This window comes from Polypterus senegalus, chromosome 1 (genome assembly GCF_016835505.1).
Source record: "Polypterus senegalus isolate Bchr_013 chromosome 1, ASM1683550v1, whole genome shotgun sequence".
Taxonomy (NCBI): domain Eukaryota; kingdom Metazoa; phylum Chordata; class Cladistia; order Polypteriformes; family Polypteridae; genus Polypterus; species Polypterus senegalus.
In genome coordinates this window covers 282,339,682-282,360,646 of record NC_053154.1, presented here as the reverse complement: position 1 = coordinate 282,360,646, position 20,965 = coordinate 282,339,682, and the positions used below count along the sequence as shown (strand labels likewise).

General features: G+C 35.2%; 1 protein-coding gene across 1 annotated transcript in view; it reads left to right on the top strand.

Moving 5' to 3' along the window:
* atrnl1b (attractin-like 1b) overlaps window positions 1–20,965 on the top strand; it is a 1,075,952-nt gene that overhangs the window by 312,547 nt on the left and 742,440 nt on the right. The window contains exons 14-16 of the mRNA XM_039775615.1: window positions 1,248–1,380; window positions 3,650–3,831; window positions 15,589–15,802. Of these exons, the coding sequence (XP_039631549.1) occupies window positions 1,248–1,380; window positions 3,650–3,831; window positions 15,589–15,802 (529 nt within the window). The remainder of the gene's footprint in view (window positions 1–1,247; window positions 1,381–3,649; window positions 3,832–15,588; window positions 15,803–20,965) is intronic.

Sequence of the window (20,965 nt, the reverse complement as noted above, 5' to 3'; positions counted from 1 at the left end):
TTATTTACACAGTTCCTTGTGATTTTTTTTTCAAGCATAAAAGTCATAAGGGCTCACTTTACTTTAGTTTAGTACAAAGTGTCATAACAGCCTTCACCCTACAATTTCCAACAGACAGCAGGATTGTTGTTGGGGATAAAGGGAGGACATCATTGTGCACACACTTTTGTAACACCCAACGCAGGATCTCATTTAAGACCACAGGTCATTTTGTCATTGTGTAAGAGTGCCATCTTTTTGTATCTTAGTGGGTTGTGTTTAACCATCTGAATTTCCAAAAGTCAGTCCACAGTCCACATTATATTTTCTTTCTCTCCTTAATCTATTATTTATGTATGTATGATATACACACACACACACAGATAACACCAGCTATTGAAGCTACAAGAAAAAAGTAACAATAGTACAGCTTTGAACTTATCTGTATGTGCAGAAAAAAAGGTTGCCCATCTGCTTTAATGAAACTCTAAGCCTGTGAAGTGTATATTGTGGATGTTAAATGTAAATTCTTTGTTATTATAACTCTATATAAAATATAAACATTTTAGATTTCTTTTTTAACCTAGTCTTTAAGTATGTAAAAAAGGAAAAACTATTTCCTTTTTTTCTAAGCCTTAATGTAAACCTGTTGCTAAAAAGAAATGGAAAACAGGATGTGTATTAGGCATTCTTGTTTTACGTAACATTCTTAAAATATGTTTCTCTATAAAAATGTTCAGAAAGAATGATTTGGTATTCATTTCAATTAGAATTTGCCATATTAGGTTTAAATAAAGAACCCTTTTCCTTATTTAATATGATGGTTTACTACAATATTAGTAAACTTATTTCGTAAGGACTTCAATCAATCATGTATTATCTAACCATCTCTTGAGCTGTAACTCTTTACATTCTTTAGATTACATATCTACAGTTAGTTGTCGGACGTTCACAACTTTAAATGTTTAAAACAGCTATGAGCTTATAAGCCTGATGTAATGTGGTAATTATTATATAAATTGGATGGAAAAAGTAGGTGTATATGGTCTGTCAAGGACTGAAATATGTTTAAAGAAATGATAACATTTAGATTCTAAAAATGCATTTTCCTAATTTTTTACTGTTGCTTTTTAAAATAAATTGTGTTTTTTAATTATCTATCCACATCATCTTAATCAGACGTCTAAATCATTAAATACATATATACTTAATAATTTTGGAGGCATTTAAGGAATATTTAATTGATCTTGTCATTTTTATATTTTCAGTCTGTAAAAAATTACACCAAGTGCCATGTAAGGAATGAACAGATCTGTAGCAAGCTGACAAGTTGTAAGAGCTGCTCTTTAAACTTGAACTGTCAGTGGGAACAGCGGCAGCCTGAATGCCATGCCTTGCCCGGTATGTTATGTATTTATGTATAAGATGATTTTTTTTTTGAAATGAATATATACTATATTTAATCTAAGGGCAATAGGTGAATTAGTGCCTTTAAATTGATTTGGGTGTGCATGCATCATTAACAGGCGCATTCTCTTATGCAATATGGTATTTGGATACTTTGTTGCTGGGTTAAGCATAAAACAACATGCTTTTAAAAGAACAAAAGTAAACATGTAAAATGTATATTTATTTTTTCAATTTTGTTTCCACTAGCTGTGTAATTTCAAACCTGTGTGATTCTGTCGCTAACCATGGGAATTAAATATTTAGAAGTTGGAATATTTTATGATAACTGCCTATGATTCTAATTATAATGAATTTATTCTTTCTCAGACTTTTCTAAATATAATTTAAACGTTGCAGACTTGTAAAATGTGGGACTGTAGTGTTTACATTCTCAGGACACACTTGATTTAAACATAGCACATATCTTTGTGTGAGAATTCCTCAAGTTATTAAGGGTGTTTGTTGCTTTCCCTATGGTTTTCTAAAATCATTTTATCAATATTATAATATACAATGTGTTTATGTGGTTGGTTGACCCTTTTAAGGATGAAAACTGCATGATAGAAAATGTGAAACGCCTTTAAAACTATTAACACTCAAACAGCATTTTACATAGTATAAGACCTCCTAGTGTTCTTCAAAAAAAAAAAAAATTAAATAGCTACTACACTGAATCTGGTAATATTTAAAATTTGGATGGACTACCTTATTTTCTTTCCACCTATAACATTGTAGTTTTCTGCCTTTGACTGACAGATTAAGTGTATTTGTCTGGTAACAGACCCTATGGTATGAAGATAATCTTTTCACAGTTCTTTTTTTTTAGGATTATAGGATTGAAAACAAATCAACCCCCACCCCTGAGAAAGAGAGCAAAATAAGTTCTTAAAGAAGTTAGAAAATTTTAGAAATGAAGACAGCCGGATCTGTGGAAATTTCAGCATGGTGCATAATATGGGTTTAGAAAGACATTTTGTTTTAGAGTTCAACTGCATGTTATTGGCAGGAATTTTTGATAACTCTGAACAGATTGAATTATTTAGTCAAACTCTCTTTTTTTTTTTTTTTCTTTTTTCTTTTTCTTCTAACAAGCAGACATAATTCCTGTGCAGTACTGCAATATACTGTAGATACAGACTTAAACAGATATTAATAGAATATATTTTAAATAGTTATGAATAAAAATATAAATGCACTATTGACAGGTACTACACTAATACAGAAAATACAGAACTTCACAAACAGGGAAAAGTACAGTGGAAATAATTTGAAATTGAAGTCGATGCCACACAGTAGTATCAGTAAGAGCACATTTCTGCATAAAGGAATCAGTTTCAGGGAAGTAATGTGGAAAGAAGGTAGATGTTCAGTCTCATTATAAATGTTGTGGTTAGTAGTGTAGCCAAAACTAAGGGGACTAAAAAATAAATATGTATTACCAGAGAGTAGTTTAACAAGGTTTTGGAGCATCAAGTATTTCAAGAAAGGTAATTGGCTTCTTATACAAATGTTATAAAGAGTAACATAGGTGTTGGCTGAAAATTGTTTCTCTTTTACACTTTAGTAAAATGTCTGTCCTGTCATGTTATCTGTTAACTAGTCAAAGGCACCATCTTATGTAGTACATCTGTCTTTTTATCTGTCATTAGCCTCTCCTTATTTTTATGTTTTTTTTTCTACATGTCTGTTATTATTTTCTTGATTTATTTTGGTGTTTGAAAATGTGTTATTTATGCCTTGTCGCAAGCAGAAACAGATGATCTATTAAGAGCAGTTAATTAGGCTTTATTTTTAATCACTTGCTATGGTTCACATTATGTTCTTTCTAGCATAAAAAATGCTGGCAGGTTTAAGAACTTTCTTGGATTTAATGGTATGTGGTAAGTCATGGTTGAACCTGCGATTTCTGGGTGACTAGCTGGTACCTTTAAGTAACTGAAATTAGGATTTCTAACAACTACTGTACATTTTTAAGGAAAAAAGATACCAGGCCTATGCTTCTCTTGGCTTCAGCTCAGCTTTCTCTATACTGCGAAAATGAATAACAGTGCATGGAAATTATTCTACACCAGATGGTTTGTTGTTTAAGTCCATATGATGCACTTTTTAAGGGTTAATCTATGGTGTAATTTTTCTTGGAATGTTTAAAATTAGTTTGCATTGTAGCCACTTTGTGGTTTACATTGGATTTCTGTTCCAACAACTTCTTTTTTTTTTGTAGCGCATCTCTGTGGGGAAGGATGGAATCACGTTGGGGATGCCTGCCTGAGAATTAATTCAAGCAGAGAGAGTTATGATAATGCGAAGTTGTATTGTTATAACCTTAGTGGCAACCTTGCCTCTTTGACATCATCTAAAGAGGTGGAATTTGTCCTGGATGAACTGCAAAAATACACTGTACAGGTAAGAGCATTTTAAGCAAGTGCTACACATTTAAAAGTATTTTTAGATTTGCATGATGTGCATTCCCACCTTTATTTCTATAGATAGATTACATATCAGATTTATATTTGCTATATTTAAGCATGCTTTGTACAATGTATACCAGAGCAAGGGGTCAAGCAGCAAGGCAATTGCATCAGGTGGCACTATGAGATACCATTTTCATGCAATGCAATTTGTTTAAAATTACTAAACAATAATAAAATAAATTATGAGTAAATTATGAACCTTGCAAAATAAACACTCATCCATCCATCCATTTTCTAACCCACTGAATCCATAAACACTCATTCAGTTCCTTATTTGAATATTTTTTTTGAACTTTGAGGACTTTTAAAATGAAAATATTTTTATAATGCACACTTTGTCTCATCACAAACATTCAAAAAATCAAATCTGCGCGTAGACTTTTGCAAGATTCATGTCAGTCCATTATATTATTGCTCATTTTTCTGATTTTTGTCATACTTAACTGTTTATATATTGATTATTTAATTTGGTAGAATTTTGTCAATTTATGGAATTAAATGTGTCAGTCTCATGTTCAAATTTACACACCTGTTTGCAACACCCATGCTTAGTTAAAAGTGCAGACATCTTTTAGCTTGCTAAAGAAACCTTGAATATGCCAAAGTGTTTAGAGAACTGTGCAGGATGAGTTTCATTTTGAATTAAATTTTGTAATTGCAAAATGCAGTAAAACATTGGGGTGGGGAATACAAACAGAGGCAGTGAAGAATTGTGTTGAAGATATATTTTTATTGTTTGTAAGGCACATTTTATGTGTTTAATTGTTTTAAAGATAACTGTTTTCATTTTTTCTAAATAATAATGTCATTATTATTTTGTTCATTGTTATGGGTATATAGTGTAGGACTGTGTTATAAAGCCTGTATCATTGTAGTTAGCATTGTATGTGGATTAAATGTATTGTCTCATACCTAGTGAGCATATGGCAGCTACAAAAATGTACCATGTCTCAAGTAGCATTATATACTATATTGCCAAATTGGGACCCCCTCCAAATCATTGAATTCAGGTGTTTCATGGCTACAGGTGCATAAAATCAAGCACCTAGGGATGCAGACTGCTTCTACAATCATTTGTGAAAGAATGGGTCACTCTCAGGAGCTCAGTGAATTCAAGCATGGTACCGTGATAGGATGCCACATGTGCAATAAGTCCATTCTTGAAATTTCCTCGCTACTATATATTCCACGGTCAGCTGTTAGTGGTATTATAACAAAGCTGAAGCAATTGGGAACAACAGCACCTCAGCCACAAAGTGAAAGGCCACGTAAAATCACAGAGCGGGGACAGCGCATGGTGAGGTGCACAGTGTGCAGAAGTTGCCAGCTTTCTGCAGTGTCAATAGCTATAGACCTCCAAAAGTTCAAGAATAGTTTGTAGAGAGAGAGCTTCATGGAATAGGCTTCCTTGGCTGAGCAGCTGCAAGTCTTACAACACCAAATGCAATTCAAAGCGTTGAATGCAGTGATGTAAAGCACACCACCACTGGACTCTAGAGCAGTGCAGACGTGTCCTCTGGAGTGATGAATCACGCAATCTGAAGGACGAGTCTGGGTTTGACTGTTGCCAGGAAAATGGTACTTGTGTGACTGAATTGTATGAAGTTTGGTGTAGGGGGGATTATGGTTTGGGGTTGTTTTTCAGGGGTTTGGCTCGGCCCCTTAGTTCCAGTGAAAGGAACTCTTAATGCTTCAGCGTACAAAGCCATTTTGGAGAATTTCATGCTCCCAACTTTGTGGGAACAGTTTGGAGATGACCCCTTCCTGTTCCAACATTACTGCGCACAACTGCACAATGCAAGGTCTATAAAGAAATGGTTGAGTGAGTTTGGTGTGGATGAACTTGACTGGCCTGCACAGAGCCCTGACCTCAACCTGACAGAACACCTTTGGGATAAATTAGAGTGGAGACTGTGAGCCAGGCCTTCTCATCCAACATCAGTGCCTGACCTCACAAATACTATCCAGGAAGAATGGTCAGAAATTCCTATAAACACACCCCTAAACCTTGTGAAAAGCCTTCCCAAAAGAGCTGAAGCTGTTATAGCTATAAAGGGTGGGCCAACTCCATATTAAAGCCTATGTATTAAGAATGGTATGTCATTAAAGTTCATGTGTATGTAATGGCAAGTGTCCCAATACTTTTGGCAATATAGTGTATAATGTGCTGCCCATGATGTATACCATTTAATATTACACTTCTGTGCCTATCAAAATTGATTATTCTTTTTAACTTTCCTTACAAAATAATGTACTTTTTGATATGTACCAATTGATATTACAGCTTAGTTAAAACACTTTTGGTATATTAAACACTTCAATGTAATGGGTAAAGTTAAATGTGTAATTCAGAGTTAAAGATCCCTTGTATCTCCAAAGAAAATGTGCACTGCTGGAAAAGAAGCTTTCTGCTAATTTGTTGCCGAATACTTTTATTGCAGTTCTTCATCACTCTTATTATATCTGGATCAAAATGTAAGCAAAATTTATTGTGCCATTCATCAGGACCTGATATCAGTGTAATATATTATTCATTTTATTGCATCCTTTATAATGAATGACCACTGAGGACACTGATGTACCATCAGTCATCCAGTTACAAACACCAGTTGTCATTGTCAGTTTTTGCTTCAATTCTTTCCCCCTTGCTTAAAGCACTAAGAGCATAGAAATGAACATGGATTAATATACAGTAAGTCCAAGAACACAGAAACAAACATGGATTAACATTAGTCATAGAACACAGAAACAAACATGGATTATCCTATATCTGAGGTCTTCTTTCAGGTGACACTCTGAAAACTGGCAAACGATATAAGCTGATGGTGGAGGGGTGCTATATAAAGCGTCTCTTCTTATACATTACAGCTTCTACAATCCCTAAGATGAACGGAATGTTTGTTTTTTGCTTGTGCTGATTTTGTGGCTGTCAAAAAGAATTAAATCTGCCTAAAAACTCTTGGTTCTACTACTGTCTTAAGCTTTTTAATTTGTGCAGATAGAGGACTTAAATTATTTTAAACCAAGACTCACTACTTAACCTACTTTCCATCCCCAATTTTGCTTCCTTCATTAAGTTAAACTGCAATCAGTAGCAACTACCTCCTTTAGTGTATCAGATATTTTTATTAGTAGTGACCTTTACATTTCCCCCCTCTATGGACGCTTGCACTTTATCTGTTTCTGTGTTCTTTTTGAACATAGAAAATTTATGCGCTTATATGACTATGACAATGGCTGTAAAGAAGTGTAAACTCTGATGGCTTAGTAAAGAAATGCTGATTGGAGTACAGAGACAATACTCAAGACTAACAATAGATAGCTTAAAGGAAACAGCTGTAAATGCAGCTTGTGTTGAAGCAGACTGGTACAGGCATCCTTAGCCTCAATGAAGGCACTTGGAGACTAAGTACTGACAGCTGAATCAATCTTTTTATTGTACGGCACACATGCAGACTCAGTTCAGATGACCTGAGCCTTGAGCCGTAGGCATCTTACATTTATTATAATTCTTATCATACAAAACATTATTCATCCTCATCTGACTCCTATCATTTCACTGCTCTAATCTTGCCTCTAATTAATTCTACTAATATTTCTTCACGAGAGGGGTGTCAAACCCGTCTCTGCCCATCATTTTTGTTTGATAAGGTCTATCCTTACTCTCCACTAGCTCAACGCTTGCCACCATTATTTACAACCAAAGAGTTCACATTCCCTCTGTAAGCGAGGGGCCCATCTTTCTCCTGCTCTCTTGCACGTCTAATCTTTGGCTTAATGGTCTATTGTTGGTTTCTAGCTCATACAGAATAATAAAAAAATATGTAGGCATAAGCCTTTTCAATCCTAACTCGTATCTTAATGCTTAGTAAAATATAGTGTCTACTTTTCTCATGTGCTTATAATACTTATTTTATATGTAGATATTACCAAAGAATACATTTTTCTTTACTCGCTTTAAAAGTAAGTTAGTCCTTTTCGGGTTTGTTAGAACAGTTGACTGTCCTGGCAAAGCTGGATGAAATGCACAAACCAGTCTCGGATGGGATGTCATTCCATTTAATGCTATGCTAACACACACATTCATTCCATTCCATTTAGAGACTCCAGATAATTTTTGGATTAACACTAAGGCAGACCTGCATTGCATAGCACCAGTGCAAGCAAATTGCATGGCTCAACCTTAGTGTGGCATACTTTGTCACACATACATTTGACATGCATGTTTTTGTGATGCCAAATTGATCCCCACCACCAATTCTAAAATAAGTCAGTCAGTCATTATCCAACCTGCTGTATCCTAACACAGGGTCATGGGGGTCTGCTGGAGGCAATCCCAGCCAGCACAGGGCGCAAGGCACGAACAAATCCCAGGCAGGGCAATTAGGATCGCCAATGCACCTAACCAGCATGTCTTTGTACTGTTGGAGGAAACCAGAGCACCTGGAGGAAACCCACTCAGATGTGGGGAGAACATGCAAACTCCACCCAGGAAGCGAACCCAGGTCTCCTTACTGAGAGGCAGCAGCGCTACCACTGCGCCACCCTCTAAAATAAGTATTTAACTATTAATTAGTTTCTAATGCATTGATCAGTTAAACACTGTCAGCACATAATACAGATATTGTGCCAAAAGCTAAGTGTTTGGTGACTGGATTGCAGGCTTGGCTATGGTTAATGAAATCAAACGACATGTAACCAACTGCCAAATTAATACAACTTTAATTTATCTTAAGTTAATTTGTGTCAATAATTATACTCTACTGAAATGTTTTGTAAGATTAAAGGATAAAAATGTGTAGGATTTGGAGAAGTAAAAATGTGACACTTTTTTCATCATATTCTTTTTATTTGAATTTCATACTACTTGTGTCAAAAGCAAAAGTTGTAGTTTTTAACTGAATTGTCCAAATCCTTATGAATACCAAATTCAGTCAGTTGTGTAAATAAATGCATGCAATTCTATAAACCTAATGTTTGTAGCATGTTATTCATCCAAGAATATTAGTGTACAATTAACAGCATAAGTCCAGTCTCTATCCATCAACATTCTATGCAATATATATCCTGAGCTGGGTAGCCACTTGACTTTGACTGAGTAGACTTAAGCTTGCTTGTTTGCCAGGACATATAGCCCCCATGGGTTTATTTTTATCGGGACTTCTATAAACAACTATTGTTTTTTGTCTCCCGTGTTGCCATCTGGTCTTAATTTGGCTTATGTTTCTTAAAATACTTTGTATTACACTAAGATTTAGTTACTTAACATTAGTTATTTTGTAAAAAAGCAAAATAATAATGTGTATGTGCTTAAATCATAAATGTATGTTTGTATGTACTTATTCTTAGTATTTTGTATTAACAGTATTGCGTGTATACTGTATGTACTGTATATACAGCAATCTGATGGGAACTGTGCCATATAAAAGTAAATTGATATAAATGTAATTTTTGTGCAGTCTAAAAGCCATTTTGTGTGGTCTAAAAGCCAGAACGAAATTTCTTAGAGAAATTCGTTTGATGTAAGACTGAAGTTGAGATGATGAAGGTTCAAGAATGAAATTCCAAATTTGAAATTTGCAATTGTGTAGCTCTTCCATAAATCCATGATGCTACATTCAGGGTTAGCATCAAGGTGAGCACAAATCCTTCTGGAGGTAAGGTGGGTATAAGTTACCTTAATGGATTTGGTAATGACTTGATCAGGTTGCTGCAGTAGGGATGTGGTGTTAGATCACAGGAATATCGCTTCCATGTTCTCATTGGTGAAGCAAAGAGAGATTGGGGATGGCCGGTAGCTTTGTTAGTTAAGAGGAGGAACTTGAATGGCAGCCCCTTCTCTTCAAGCTATTTCTTCACTTCAGAAATGAAGCACTGGAAGAACCATTTCATCAACAAAATGGCCATCATCCAAAGTTTCTTGTTGTGTTGTCTGGATCCGAGCAGGCATTTTTTGTTTTTCTTTTTAAGGGCCCAGGGATTGTTTGCTTAGAAGATGAATCCTGACTTGCTACATTAGCACACAGCAGAGTAAGGCTATTTTTCCAGACCTTGAAACCCAGGGCCTACTTGGCACTGTTATGAATGTAGGTATTATTGGGCATCCTCTCCTAGAACAAGTCAATTTCATCACAATTTAAGACATACTCTGGAGGTAGTCTTTCCCTACTTTGAGTTTCTTGAGCTCTTGTAAGGATCATTTTTGCTGTTGTAGAGACTGTGCCAACACAGCTTCTTTCTGCTTTATTGTGTGAAAACATGATTCATTCATACTGACCTTATGGCCCACTTCAGCAAGTAATATGCCACTTTTCAATGGATCTAATATTTTTATTTACTCTTTGAGAGACAGCACTTTACATTTCCTCTTCATCTTTGAGGGATTGTTTTTCAGTAGCCGTTTTTTCAAAGAAACAAAGGGTGCACACAATACGAACAGTAAATGAATGAGACGCTAGGCAAACAATGCTGAAAGAACAAGTCCCGGAGAGAAACTGAGGATTTATGAAATGGCAGGATGCGACAGCAGGGTATGCCTGCACATCACTTCATTCACATGGTTTCAGCATAGTATTCGGTGCATAGTAAATTCCAGTTTTGCTTTTTGGAATATTCAGGATTTTTTTTAAAATTTACAATCCAAGGTTGATTCAGTCAATTTTAATTTAATCAGTTGTATTTTTTCATTCATACCATTTGCAACTTATTTTTTACCACCGCCCCAGCAGCCATTATATTACTTTTGAGGGAAGCATAGACTCCTTAATTATATTCCCATTTAATTCAAAATTTTATCACAACAGTTACTTTAATGCTTGGCAAATCTTAATTTTGATATAACAGGTATTTTCGAATTAAAAACATTTTCTCCAGTTTCTTTTCCTGTTATCACAATCTCCTTAATTATAATATAATGATTTTTAATTATTAATCTTGTGCCATTTCATGGTAATTGAAATAAAAATTTGAGGCTTAAAATAGATTCCTCTTTGAATCAAACAGTAAAACCATGAAGTTTTGTATGTAAAATATTTTTCTTCATTAGTTTTGCCAAAGATTACAGCCTCTGTCCACATGTGTTTATTAATCTTTACCAATGTAATGGTTTTTAGCTAAGTATGTTTGAGAATTCTTGTATAAATTTATTTAAATCTTCTGACACACCCATGTAAATTTATCAGAATTATAGCAAAAGCAATATGCATAAATCCAGTATGTGACTTGGTACCCTGAGATTTGTATTATTTTGACTAGTGGACATCATCCATTGGTTTGGAGTTGCACAATTGCTTTCCCACAGTTCATGATTAAATATGGAGGAAATGGTTGATGTGGGTTTGATCCCTTAAGCATGCAAGACAAGTCTCCAGGAGGCAAACATTTAAAAATACTGCCTGGAATATGTTCCAATGAATACCCCCTTGTGCTGGTTCAAACAACTCTAGGCAGTCATGATGAACAATGCATCATAATATTTGCAGCATATAAGCAGATTTAGAAGAAGAAAAAATGTTGTGCTCATATTAATGTGTATGGAGATGTAACAATTACTTTTTGAGGTTGTGTGTAGATTTTGAAGGAAACTTGATGTGTACAGATGTGTAAGAAAGTGGACCCCAACGTTGACTGGTACTCTTTGATTCTGCTCTGAGAGGCTGATTTAGAAATTATTGTTTTTGTTTCTTTTTCTTAAAGTTAAGAGATTATTCTAAATAAAGTAATTAGTAATGTGAAAGCTTTTTTTTTTTTCAGCACTTATTTTTAATTCCACTTTTTGTATTAACATACAAAAGTAATACTAGGGTGTTGTACCGTGTTAGCCATTATGAATGTAGAGAAAAGCCAAGCAAAATAACACCTTTTATTGGCTAACTAAAAAGATTACAATATGCAGGCTTTCGAGGCAACTCAGGCCCCTTCTTCAGACAAGTTGGCTTTTCTGTACATAGAAAAGTAACAAAATGATCACTATACAGTATATTATATATACTATGATATTACTGTCACTTTTGTATCTTGCATACAGCAACCACAACTTGATCTCCTTATGATGCATGTTTAATGCTCTTATTCTAGAGAATGTAACTCGCCTAGTCTTAGATCTTAACAGCCTTTTAGAATAAGCATACATTATTAGAATCAAAATATATAACAATGTATTTGTGACAGTCAACATTTTCACATGAAAGTTTAAAAGTTCACATCCTCCAAAATATATTTTATGAGTTATTTGAAGGAATCTTCATAAACTTTCCCACATTTCTTTAGTCAACTGTCTTGTCTAACTTCACTAATATTGAATCAGCAGCTGAGAATTTTTTCAGGTCAGAAGGAAATGATTTTCTGTAACAGGAGATTGTTGATATGCTATTTTCTTTTTCTAATTCACTTTTTAATTCACAGTTTGTTTTTTCATATTTCAACATATATTTTACATTCAACTGTTGCCAAAACCTCTGAGGATGTGCTGCACACTGTATTTCAATCTGGGTATTTGTTCTGTTTCTTGGCACAGGGCTTAGTCACAAACATTTAAGTATCCACTTGGAAGTATTTAAGAAGATACTATCACATAGTGTTCCTAAAGTGTAGACCTTAATTTTACATGTAGTATTAAAAAAATTCTGTGATTTAATTGTTCTGTTTCTGAAAGTTTGTTGCATTAATGCATTTAGTTATGGAGTAAGTAATGCCCAGTGTTGACAATACTGTATATAGGAATGTGTTTGTAGTAGCAGGATTACTTGCATGCGACAGAAACATATTTTAAATATTGGTAAATAAGGGCAATATGAATTAATTTGCTGACATAAAAGCATGCCAATTAGTGTTTTTTTTATACTAGCTATATTCAAGCTAGAAAATGTTTACAATACAGATTAACCTTCATTGCTTATTTTATGCACTGTGTTGTCCTTTCTGTCAAGTTATTTTATATATTCTTTTATAGATATGTCTTAGGTTTGGCCACTATATTCTTTACTGTGAATTCTACTTACTGTAAATTACGGGTGACCAGCTCCAATCCTTGAGGGCCACAGTAGCTGCAGGTTTTCATTCTAACACTTATCTTAAATTAATAATTTTTGCTACTAATTAATTCCATTTATTGATTTGCTATTTAAAGCTGAAACTCTTTAAAACAGGGTGAGCAATGTTGGTCCTGAAGGGCAACACTGGCTGCAAGTTTTTGTTCCAGCCCAGTTGCTTCATGAGAAGTCATTTATTGCCAATGAAACAGTTTTTTCTGAAGTGACATTTTTCTGCTTCATTATAGTTGTCTCACTTGTTAATATTTTTGAACTGTTAATTGCTTAATTTAGTCTTAAACAACTGCATTCACTGTTTTTATGGCTCCTTATTAGCAATAAGATGCAGATGACAAAGGAACCAGCACTTCTTCATCTAACTTGTTTCCATTTACACCCGTGTGTATTCATTGTGCACTGTTTAGTTTAATAAAGTACTCAGATGGAAACTGAAGACAAATTGAAAAACTAAAAATTACTCCTCTGTTTTAGCCTTCAGATCATTTTGATGATATCTTTATAAAGGAAAAAAAATCTGTGATTTAAGAATTACCTGACATTGCAGAGTTAAAACACTAGCAAGTCATGAAATTAAATAAAATTTTCCGTTGGTAAGCATTGATTTCTAATTAAGCCAACTGTGTTGGAACAAATACCTGTAGCCTCTGCAGCCCTCCATGACCGAATTTGCTCACCACTGCTGTAAATACTACCCTGTCATTAGATATAGGGTGGGCTTTTATATTCTTTCTGGGAAATGCCAACAATGAAAACACCAACGAAAAGGTAAAGGTTAGTAACATTTCAGATTTCCTTTTACAGAGTATCCGTGTTTTTAGCATTAATATGTTATCTTCCTATTTAAAGACTTTAAACATTAAGGTCCTTGGGAAATCTTAAGCTTTAAAGTGTAATTAGCTTAGATGCACAGCTCTGATTTAATCATAATTGGAAAATAATTCACCGCTTTGACAAAAAAGGAGTTCTGCAGCATACTGTAGGCTACTGATTCCCATAGTGTATAACAAAATTGTATAGTTCTAAAAGAAATTCTGTCTTTATCTGCCTGTCCCTGTTGATTTACTTTGTATAAGGCACACTGAATGTGCTATCATCTTCCGCCACATGGGCTTAAAGAAATTATGCCCAATCTTTCATTGCCTGTCTTTTCATCTGAAATTCTAATCATGAAAATTTCAGTGGTGAGATTTTCTTTTAAATGAGCCTACAGTGCTACAGCTAAGGTTGCAGAGTTCAGACATGTAGACACTGCAGCTGCAGATTGTGATACAGGGTTTCATACTAAAATACTAGGGCTTGGATTGACTGTAATGGAGTTGAGCAGTGAGAGGAAGACAGGCTTTTTGAAGCTATGGTTTGTTAGACTTATGACACAAAAATGCATGAAAGTTTAAAAATCTATTGCTGTGTTGTATTGCTTACTGCTGTGAGGGGTGGAGATGGCACAGATTTTGAATTCATTTTAACTTAAACCTTAAGACTTATTACATACAAATAGTCTGATGAATACTGGTTCTGGTTGGTACATAATAGGTGTTAAAATCTAAAATATTGAATGCACTTTTTGGAATGGACCGTTGTCTGTCTATAGGCTTGGCTGCAATTTGCTGCCATTATCTTCTCTTTTTCAAAGCTTCCTGTGGTGTTACAACAAGAGAGAGGATTTCTTTGTATTTTCCTCTTGTATCACTTGCTCATTGCATATGTGGCTTATATATCTTTTCTGTATCTGCATTTGTAATAAATGTGAACAGATGTACACCCTTTATACTTCATGGTAATCGTGCATTCAGTGGAAGAAAAAAGACTTTTGAGCATCTCACACATTTTTCAGGATTCTAGAAGCATAAGCAGAGCTTTATTTTGTTTTTTGCATGTTGTGAAGGTAGTGTCTCACTTGGAGCTTGTATTCTTAAACTACTGAAAATTATGGAAGCATTCTTAAAAACCTGATTTGCTAAAATATTTTGAATTACTACCTGGAAATTTTATCTATTTGTATAACACCTTTTTCAATCAGTGAGCAAGACATTTTATGGGAAGACTATGCAAGCATTTGCTATACCGTTAAAGTGTCTTTATATGTTAAAACTGTTATGAGAAGTGCTACAGTAAGTAACATTAGTGAATTACTCAATGTCAAAGAGAGAGACCAGCTTATAAGACAATGGATGACTCTTAACAGTTTTGAAACAGAAATGCTTTTATGTTTTGGGCTGTACAGTATATCCCAGGATATGATCCATTGCTACTTGACATCACTTGGAACAACTTAAGTATAGTCTGAACGATTTCTTCAGACTTGGTGTAGGTTTTTGAAAGCAATAGTTTGATATCTGGTTAGATTTTCTTATATATTTTGACAATGTTCATGGTATTGGCAGTGAGATTATGTTTCATGAAAAAGTAGGTAAAACTGCAGGATAGATTTTATACTTTGATTGTTTTCACTTTATTGACATTATAGTTACACTATTTGAATTAGAAAAGTATAGTGTATTTAATCATTAAAAAAAAATTGTCAAGGGCCTCCTGTACATCCTTCTGGAACAACATGTTTCCTTTCTCTTTTGAGGTATTTTGGTTCAACTTCTAAAATTGCTTTTTTGTTTGTTTTTTTTTTTTTTTTGCTTGTTTAGAGGATCACACCTTGGGTTGGACTGAGGAAAATCAATATTTCTTACTGGGGCTGGGAGGACATGTCTCCATTTACAAACACAACATTGCAGTGGTTACCTGGTGAACCAAATGATTCTGGATTCTGTGCTTTCCTAGAAAGAGCAGAGGTGGCAGGATTAAAGGCCAATCCATGCACTGCAATGGCAGATGGTTTAATCTGTGAGAAGCCTGTTGGTAAGATCTTTATACATTTTTTTTTATAAGTGCCGCCTCTTGTAATGCATTCTACATAGCCATTTTGATCATTTCAGATATGAACACTATACCAGTATGCTTAGTATGTATGATATGGTACAGCCTGTTTGCTTTGTTTTACAAAATGGAAGTAACTGTAACTTAAATGAACTCTTTAAAGTGACATAGTATAGAGACACAGCAGTGGAAGCTGAACCTATGGTTGTGTTTGTTACAGTTCTACACCTTTGCTTTGTATTTGTAGGATTAGTAACATATGGTTTTACACTGGGAGTCAAAAGCCTAAACAGCAATCATTTCATATTAAATAATATAAATGTATAAAATAATAGCAAAAAATATGAGGTAAGTATAATGTAAACTTTTCCAAATTAAAAGCTTAATGTGAGGTGTCATGTCCTTATCAAACACCCAAATTATTATTACTTTATGTGTTACGTAACCATATTTTTGTACAGTTAAATCTTTTCATCCTTGGAATATACATTTGTATTGGGTGAAATCACTCCTGTACACATTAAGCATTTTTATTGGAAGAGAAAGACTGCTTTAAACAAGTATATGTTTGCTAACTGGACAAATGGTAAAGTGACATTTTTAGAGTAAAAAGATTACAAGAAATCTTTTTGAATTCAAAAGATAGTATTTTTGAGTAATAAGGTGTGATAAGTGGTCTGTGGTGTTGTACGGGTTTTAAATTATCAGGTCCTGAGAGCATGCAGGTTTAAAATGGGTGCAGGTTGGGCGCATGATGGCGGTACGGCGAGGGGTGATTGTGGTGCTTTACTGATTGTGCACTCATGTCCAAATGCAGCATTCACACTTCATGATGGTCGGAGGGTCTCATGTTTACTTGATCAGGCAATATAAAGAAGACTGCACAGCAGACAGGCACATGGGGGAGAGATAACATGTAAAGGAACAACAGAAAGAAGAAAAAGGAGAAAGAATTGAGGTTAAAGTGAAAGAATGAGAGAAAGAAAGGCGGCATCAAGAGAGCCTATATGAAAAGGAATGAAAGCAGACGGTCGGGGACTAGCCTCAGGGTGAGGAGCCTGGGGCTGAAGATGGACGCCCCTATTAAGCAATGTTAGGGAACAAGAGCGGGCCCAGTATGTGGTGTCTCCTGAGGAGGACTAGTGTCTACGTGGGGAGACGAATGTGTGCCTCAGATGTGCAGCAGGCCTGGCAATGGGGACCTGAGCCAGGAATTATAGGTTGACTTTGCCTTTTCGTGGGCATCTCTTCTTGCTGCAAGATCTGGACAGGATAAGTGGAGGAGACACTAGGTTTTTAGAAGGAAGCATTAGGGCTCATATTTTTAAAAGAAGAAAATGAAGGTCTTTGGATTTAAAGCTCATTTTTTATGAATTATATATTGAATTGGAATTTTTTAATCTCCACAGATTTCACCAGTTTGAGAGATTATTTATTAATTAGAAGAAACTTTGTTACATTGCACTTTAATTTGAATATTTAATTTGCTGTAAGTATGTGTCCTTATTTGCCTGGCTCATTTCGGTTCACAAGTATCAACAGTTTGGGTTTAAAAGGCTCCTGGATGCAATAGGGATCGTGGAGCTGACCTGGAGCATCTCATAAGGTAAAATGTAAAATTAAAAACATTTGATGGGCTAGTTAGGAATGTATTATCTGGTGGCACAGGGACACTATCTTGAATTATCCTAAATGTTTGTCCACATGCATTCATGGAAACAATCAATAACTAGTTTCTTAATCTGTTTATTTTATTTTTAAGAGTGTAAGTTTTCTATGTGCTTTACTGAGATGATGTACGCATGTTATTTCTGTGGCTTCCTGCAGCAAAGCAACAACACTAATAGTTTTATATGCATATCACATATATAAAACAAAACGGCGGCAAAGGTTCATCATTTCCTTATCTGCTTAAGTCTGTTTTTGTTTTTATTTTTCTCACAAAGTGGAATGGGTAAATCTATCATTTAAGTGCACAAATCAGCATGACGTCTAGATAATCATTCAGGAAGAAGAATCTGTATACAGAGAGGTGTGCCTTGCATGACAGCAGTTGCTCATTATGCTAAAAAGATACTTTTAAATGGAAGACGAACATCATTTTCAATCATTGGGAGTAACTATATAGAGGAGGTTGATTAGATGTCACTGGCAGCTTAATAAATGGTTTAGGAACTCCTAGGCTTTCATTGCAAAGTTTAAACTGAAATGTTCATGCATTATGGATTTCTGCATCTGTTATCTGAAGCAGATTTTTCTTTTCTTAAGGTTATGATATAGTGTTTTCTATTTTTTATCATATAGGTTGTACTTTTAAGCTCTAGCTTCATTGTCTAGTCAGTACCTTAATCAGTACACGACAAATGCTTTTTTAATAGAAATAAAAGTAATAGATATATCCTTCTAATTAAGGAGAGGTACGGAATGGTTCTCAAAGTGTTACCAAAATTATCACAAAATTCTGTTTCCACTGGTGTAATAAATGTCCTTCTTCCCATTTAGTAATTTTATGCTTACAACCCCAAAATGGACAGATGATCAGATTTGGGTCCTAATGTGCTAAATGTTCACTGGACTAATGGCTAGTAAGCATAAAAATGTCATTATTGTTTGAGTTTCACTTTAAAGCTGATTTCTAAGTGAAGTTGTGGTGTTGTTCTTTGCTACTATGAGAATTAATAATTATACCTGAATTTTTTTCAAAAAAACAAAAACACTAAAATAAAACTTTGCATATCAAGTATCAAATATCAACAAACCTCATCACAATAAAAAATTGCAAACCATCTCATGTTTTTACGTATTTATTACATTGTCAGAGTTAATGAATTATTTAGTACTGCTGAGCACAATGAGCATTTAAATAGTAAAGTTATTATTCATTGCTGTAACTACCAAACTGTAAGCTATGTTCATCCAACCACAACAGTTTATATTTAGGAGCCTATTTCATATGTAAAAGTGTCACTAGTTTTCTTTATACATCCTCCAAAAAGATTTTTTTTTTAAAGTGATAGCATTTTATACCATATAAAAACTCCATACATAAAGGAATGTTTGTTTTTTTTTTTTTTATAACAACCTGTACCGCTGTGGAATGTTTTCCATCTGTTCTCACAAACTTCCACAGGTGCACAGTGGAGTCCATCTTTACTGACTACGTAACATCCTGATACAGCACCTGCTTAGCTTAAGATTGTAAAGCCATGCAGAGGGTAGTGAAGGTGGCATAGAATATTACTGGCACCCAGCTGCCTTGTCTTTAAGGCATATATAACACAATTAAATACTTCAGGCATCTTGCTCAGTTGGTCTTTATTTTCTAGTGAATGAAGAAGAGTCAAGGACGCTTTCTATACTTAAAACACTGGCCGTATGGCTACAGTAACTCATATTGTCTGAGGTATTGTATCTTAAACAACACTGTTTATGTAGGTATAGTATATTAAAAAACAAGTACTTGCAAATATATATATATTGCATGTATGTATGTATGTGTGCGTGTGTGTGTATATGTATAGATATATATAGATATATATATATATATAGATATACATATGCATATTAAATACATATATACACACGCACATAATCTATACTAATAAAAGGCAAAGCCCTCACTGACTGACTCACTCACTCACTCATCACTAATTCTCCAACTTCCCGTGTATGTAGAAGGCTGAAATTTGGCAGGCTTATTCCTTACAGCTTACTTAGAAAAGTTAAGCACGTTTTATTTCGAAATTCTACGCGTAACGGTCATAATGGTCGACAACGTCCGCCATGTTGAACTTTCTTATTCACAAAATTTGGTAGGCGGCTTCCCTGCGCTAACCGAAACCGATGTACGTACTTATTTTGATGGTATGACGCCACTGTCGGCCGCCATATTGAACTTTCGAACGTCACTAATTTTCCAACTTCCCGTGTAGGTAGAAAGCTGACCCCATCTTAACGAAATTTGGTAGGTGGCTTCCCTGCGCTAACCAAAATCGATGTATGTACATATTTCGGTGGTATGACGCCACTGTCGGTCGCCATATTGAATTTTCCAAACATCACTAATTCTCCAACTTGCCGTGTAGGTAGAAGACTGAAATTTCGCAGGCTCATTCCTTACAGTTTACTTACAAAAGTTAAGCAGGTTTCATTTCAAAATTCTTCGCATAACGGTCAACAACGTCCGCCATGTTGAACTTTCTTATTCATGGCCCCATCTTCACGAAATTTGGTAGGCGGCTTCCCTGCGCTAACCGAAACCAATGTACATACTTATTTCGGTGGTATGACGCCACTGTCAGCCGCCATATTGAACTTTCCAACGTCACTAATTCTCCAACTTCCCGTGTAGGTAAAAGGCTGAAATTTGGAAGGCTCATTCCTTACGGCTTACTTACAAAAGTTAAGCAGGTTTAATTTTGAAATTCTACGCATAACGGTCATAATGGTCAACAACGTCTGCCATATTGAACTTTCTTATTTATGGCCCCATCTTCACGAAATTTGGTAGGCGGCTTCCCTGCGCTAACCGAAACCAATGTACGTACTTATTTCGGTGGTATGACGCCACTGTCAGCCAGCATATTGAACTTTCCGACGTCACTAATTCTCCAAATTCCCGTGTAGGTAGAAGGCTGAAATTTGGTACTTATTTCGGAGGTGTGATGCCACTGTCGGCCGCCATATTGAACTTTTCAACAGTCTTTGTTACTTATGGGCCCATCTTCAAGAAATTTGGAACGCGGGTTCCCAACGCTAACTGAATCCTACTTACGTACATATATATGTCCATAGCCTGCAGCTCAGTCACCGTGTGGGGCGACGTTGGGTCCCCCATCCCAACGCCTCCCACGTTTTTGGCTGCCTGCCTATATAAGGCCGTCTGTCGCTCCAGTCTCTTCATTCCCTTCCTTACTTCGCCACAGGATTCACGTCTCCCTGCTGATAACTACAGCCTTTTTATTTAATCCATGGCTTCTCCGCTGTTTTATTGTTCATTTATTACGATTATAGTTATTGTGTAGGTATTTTAGACTTACTTTACATTGTTCAGGTATCCATTTCCTTTATCATTCCAACCGTACCCGCATTAACATGTCTATCGAGGTGATCACCATCGATCAAAGAACTGTCACTTACTGAGTG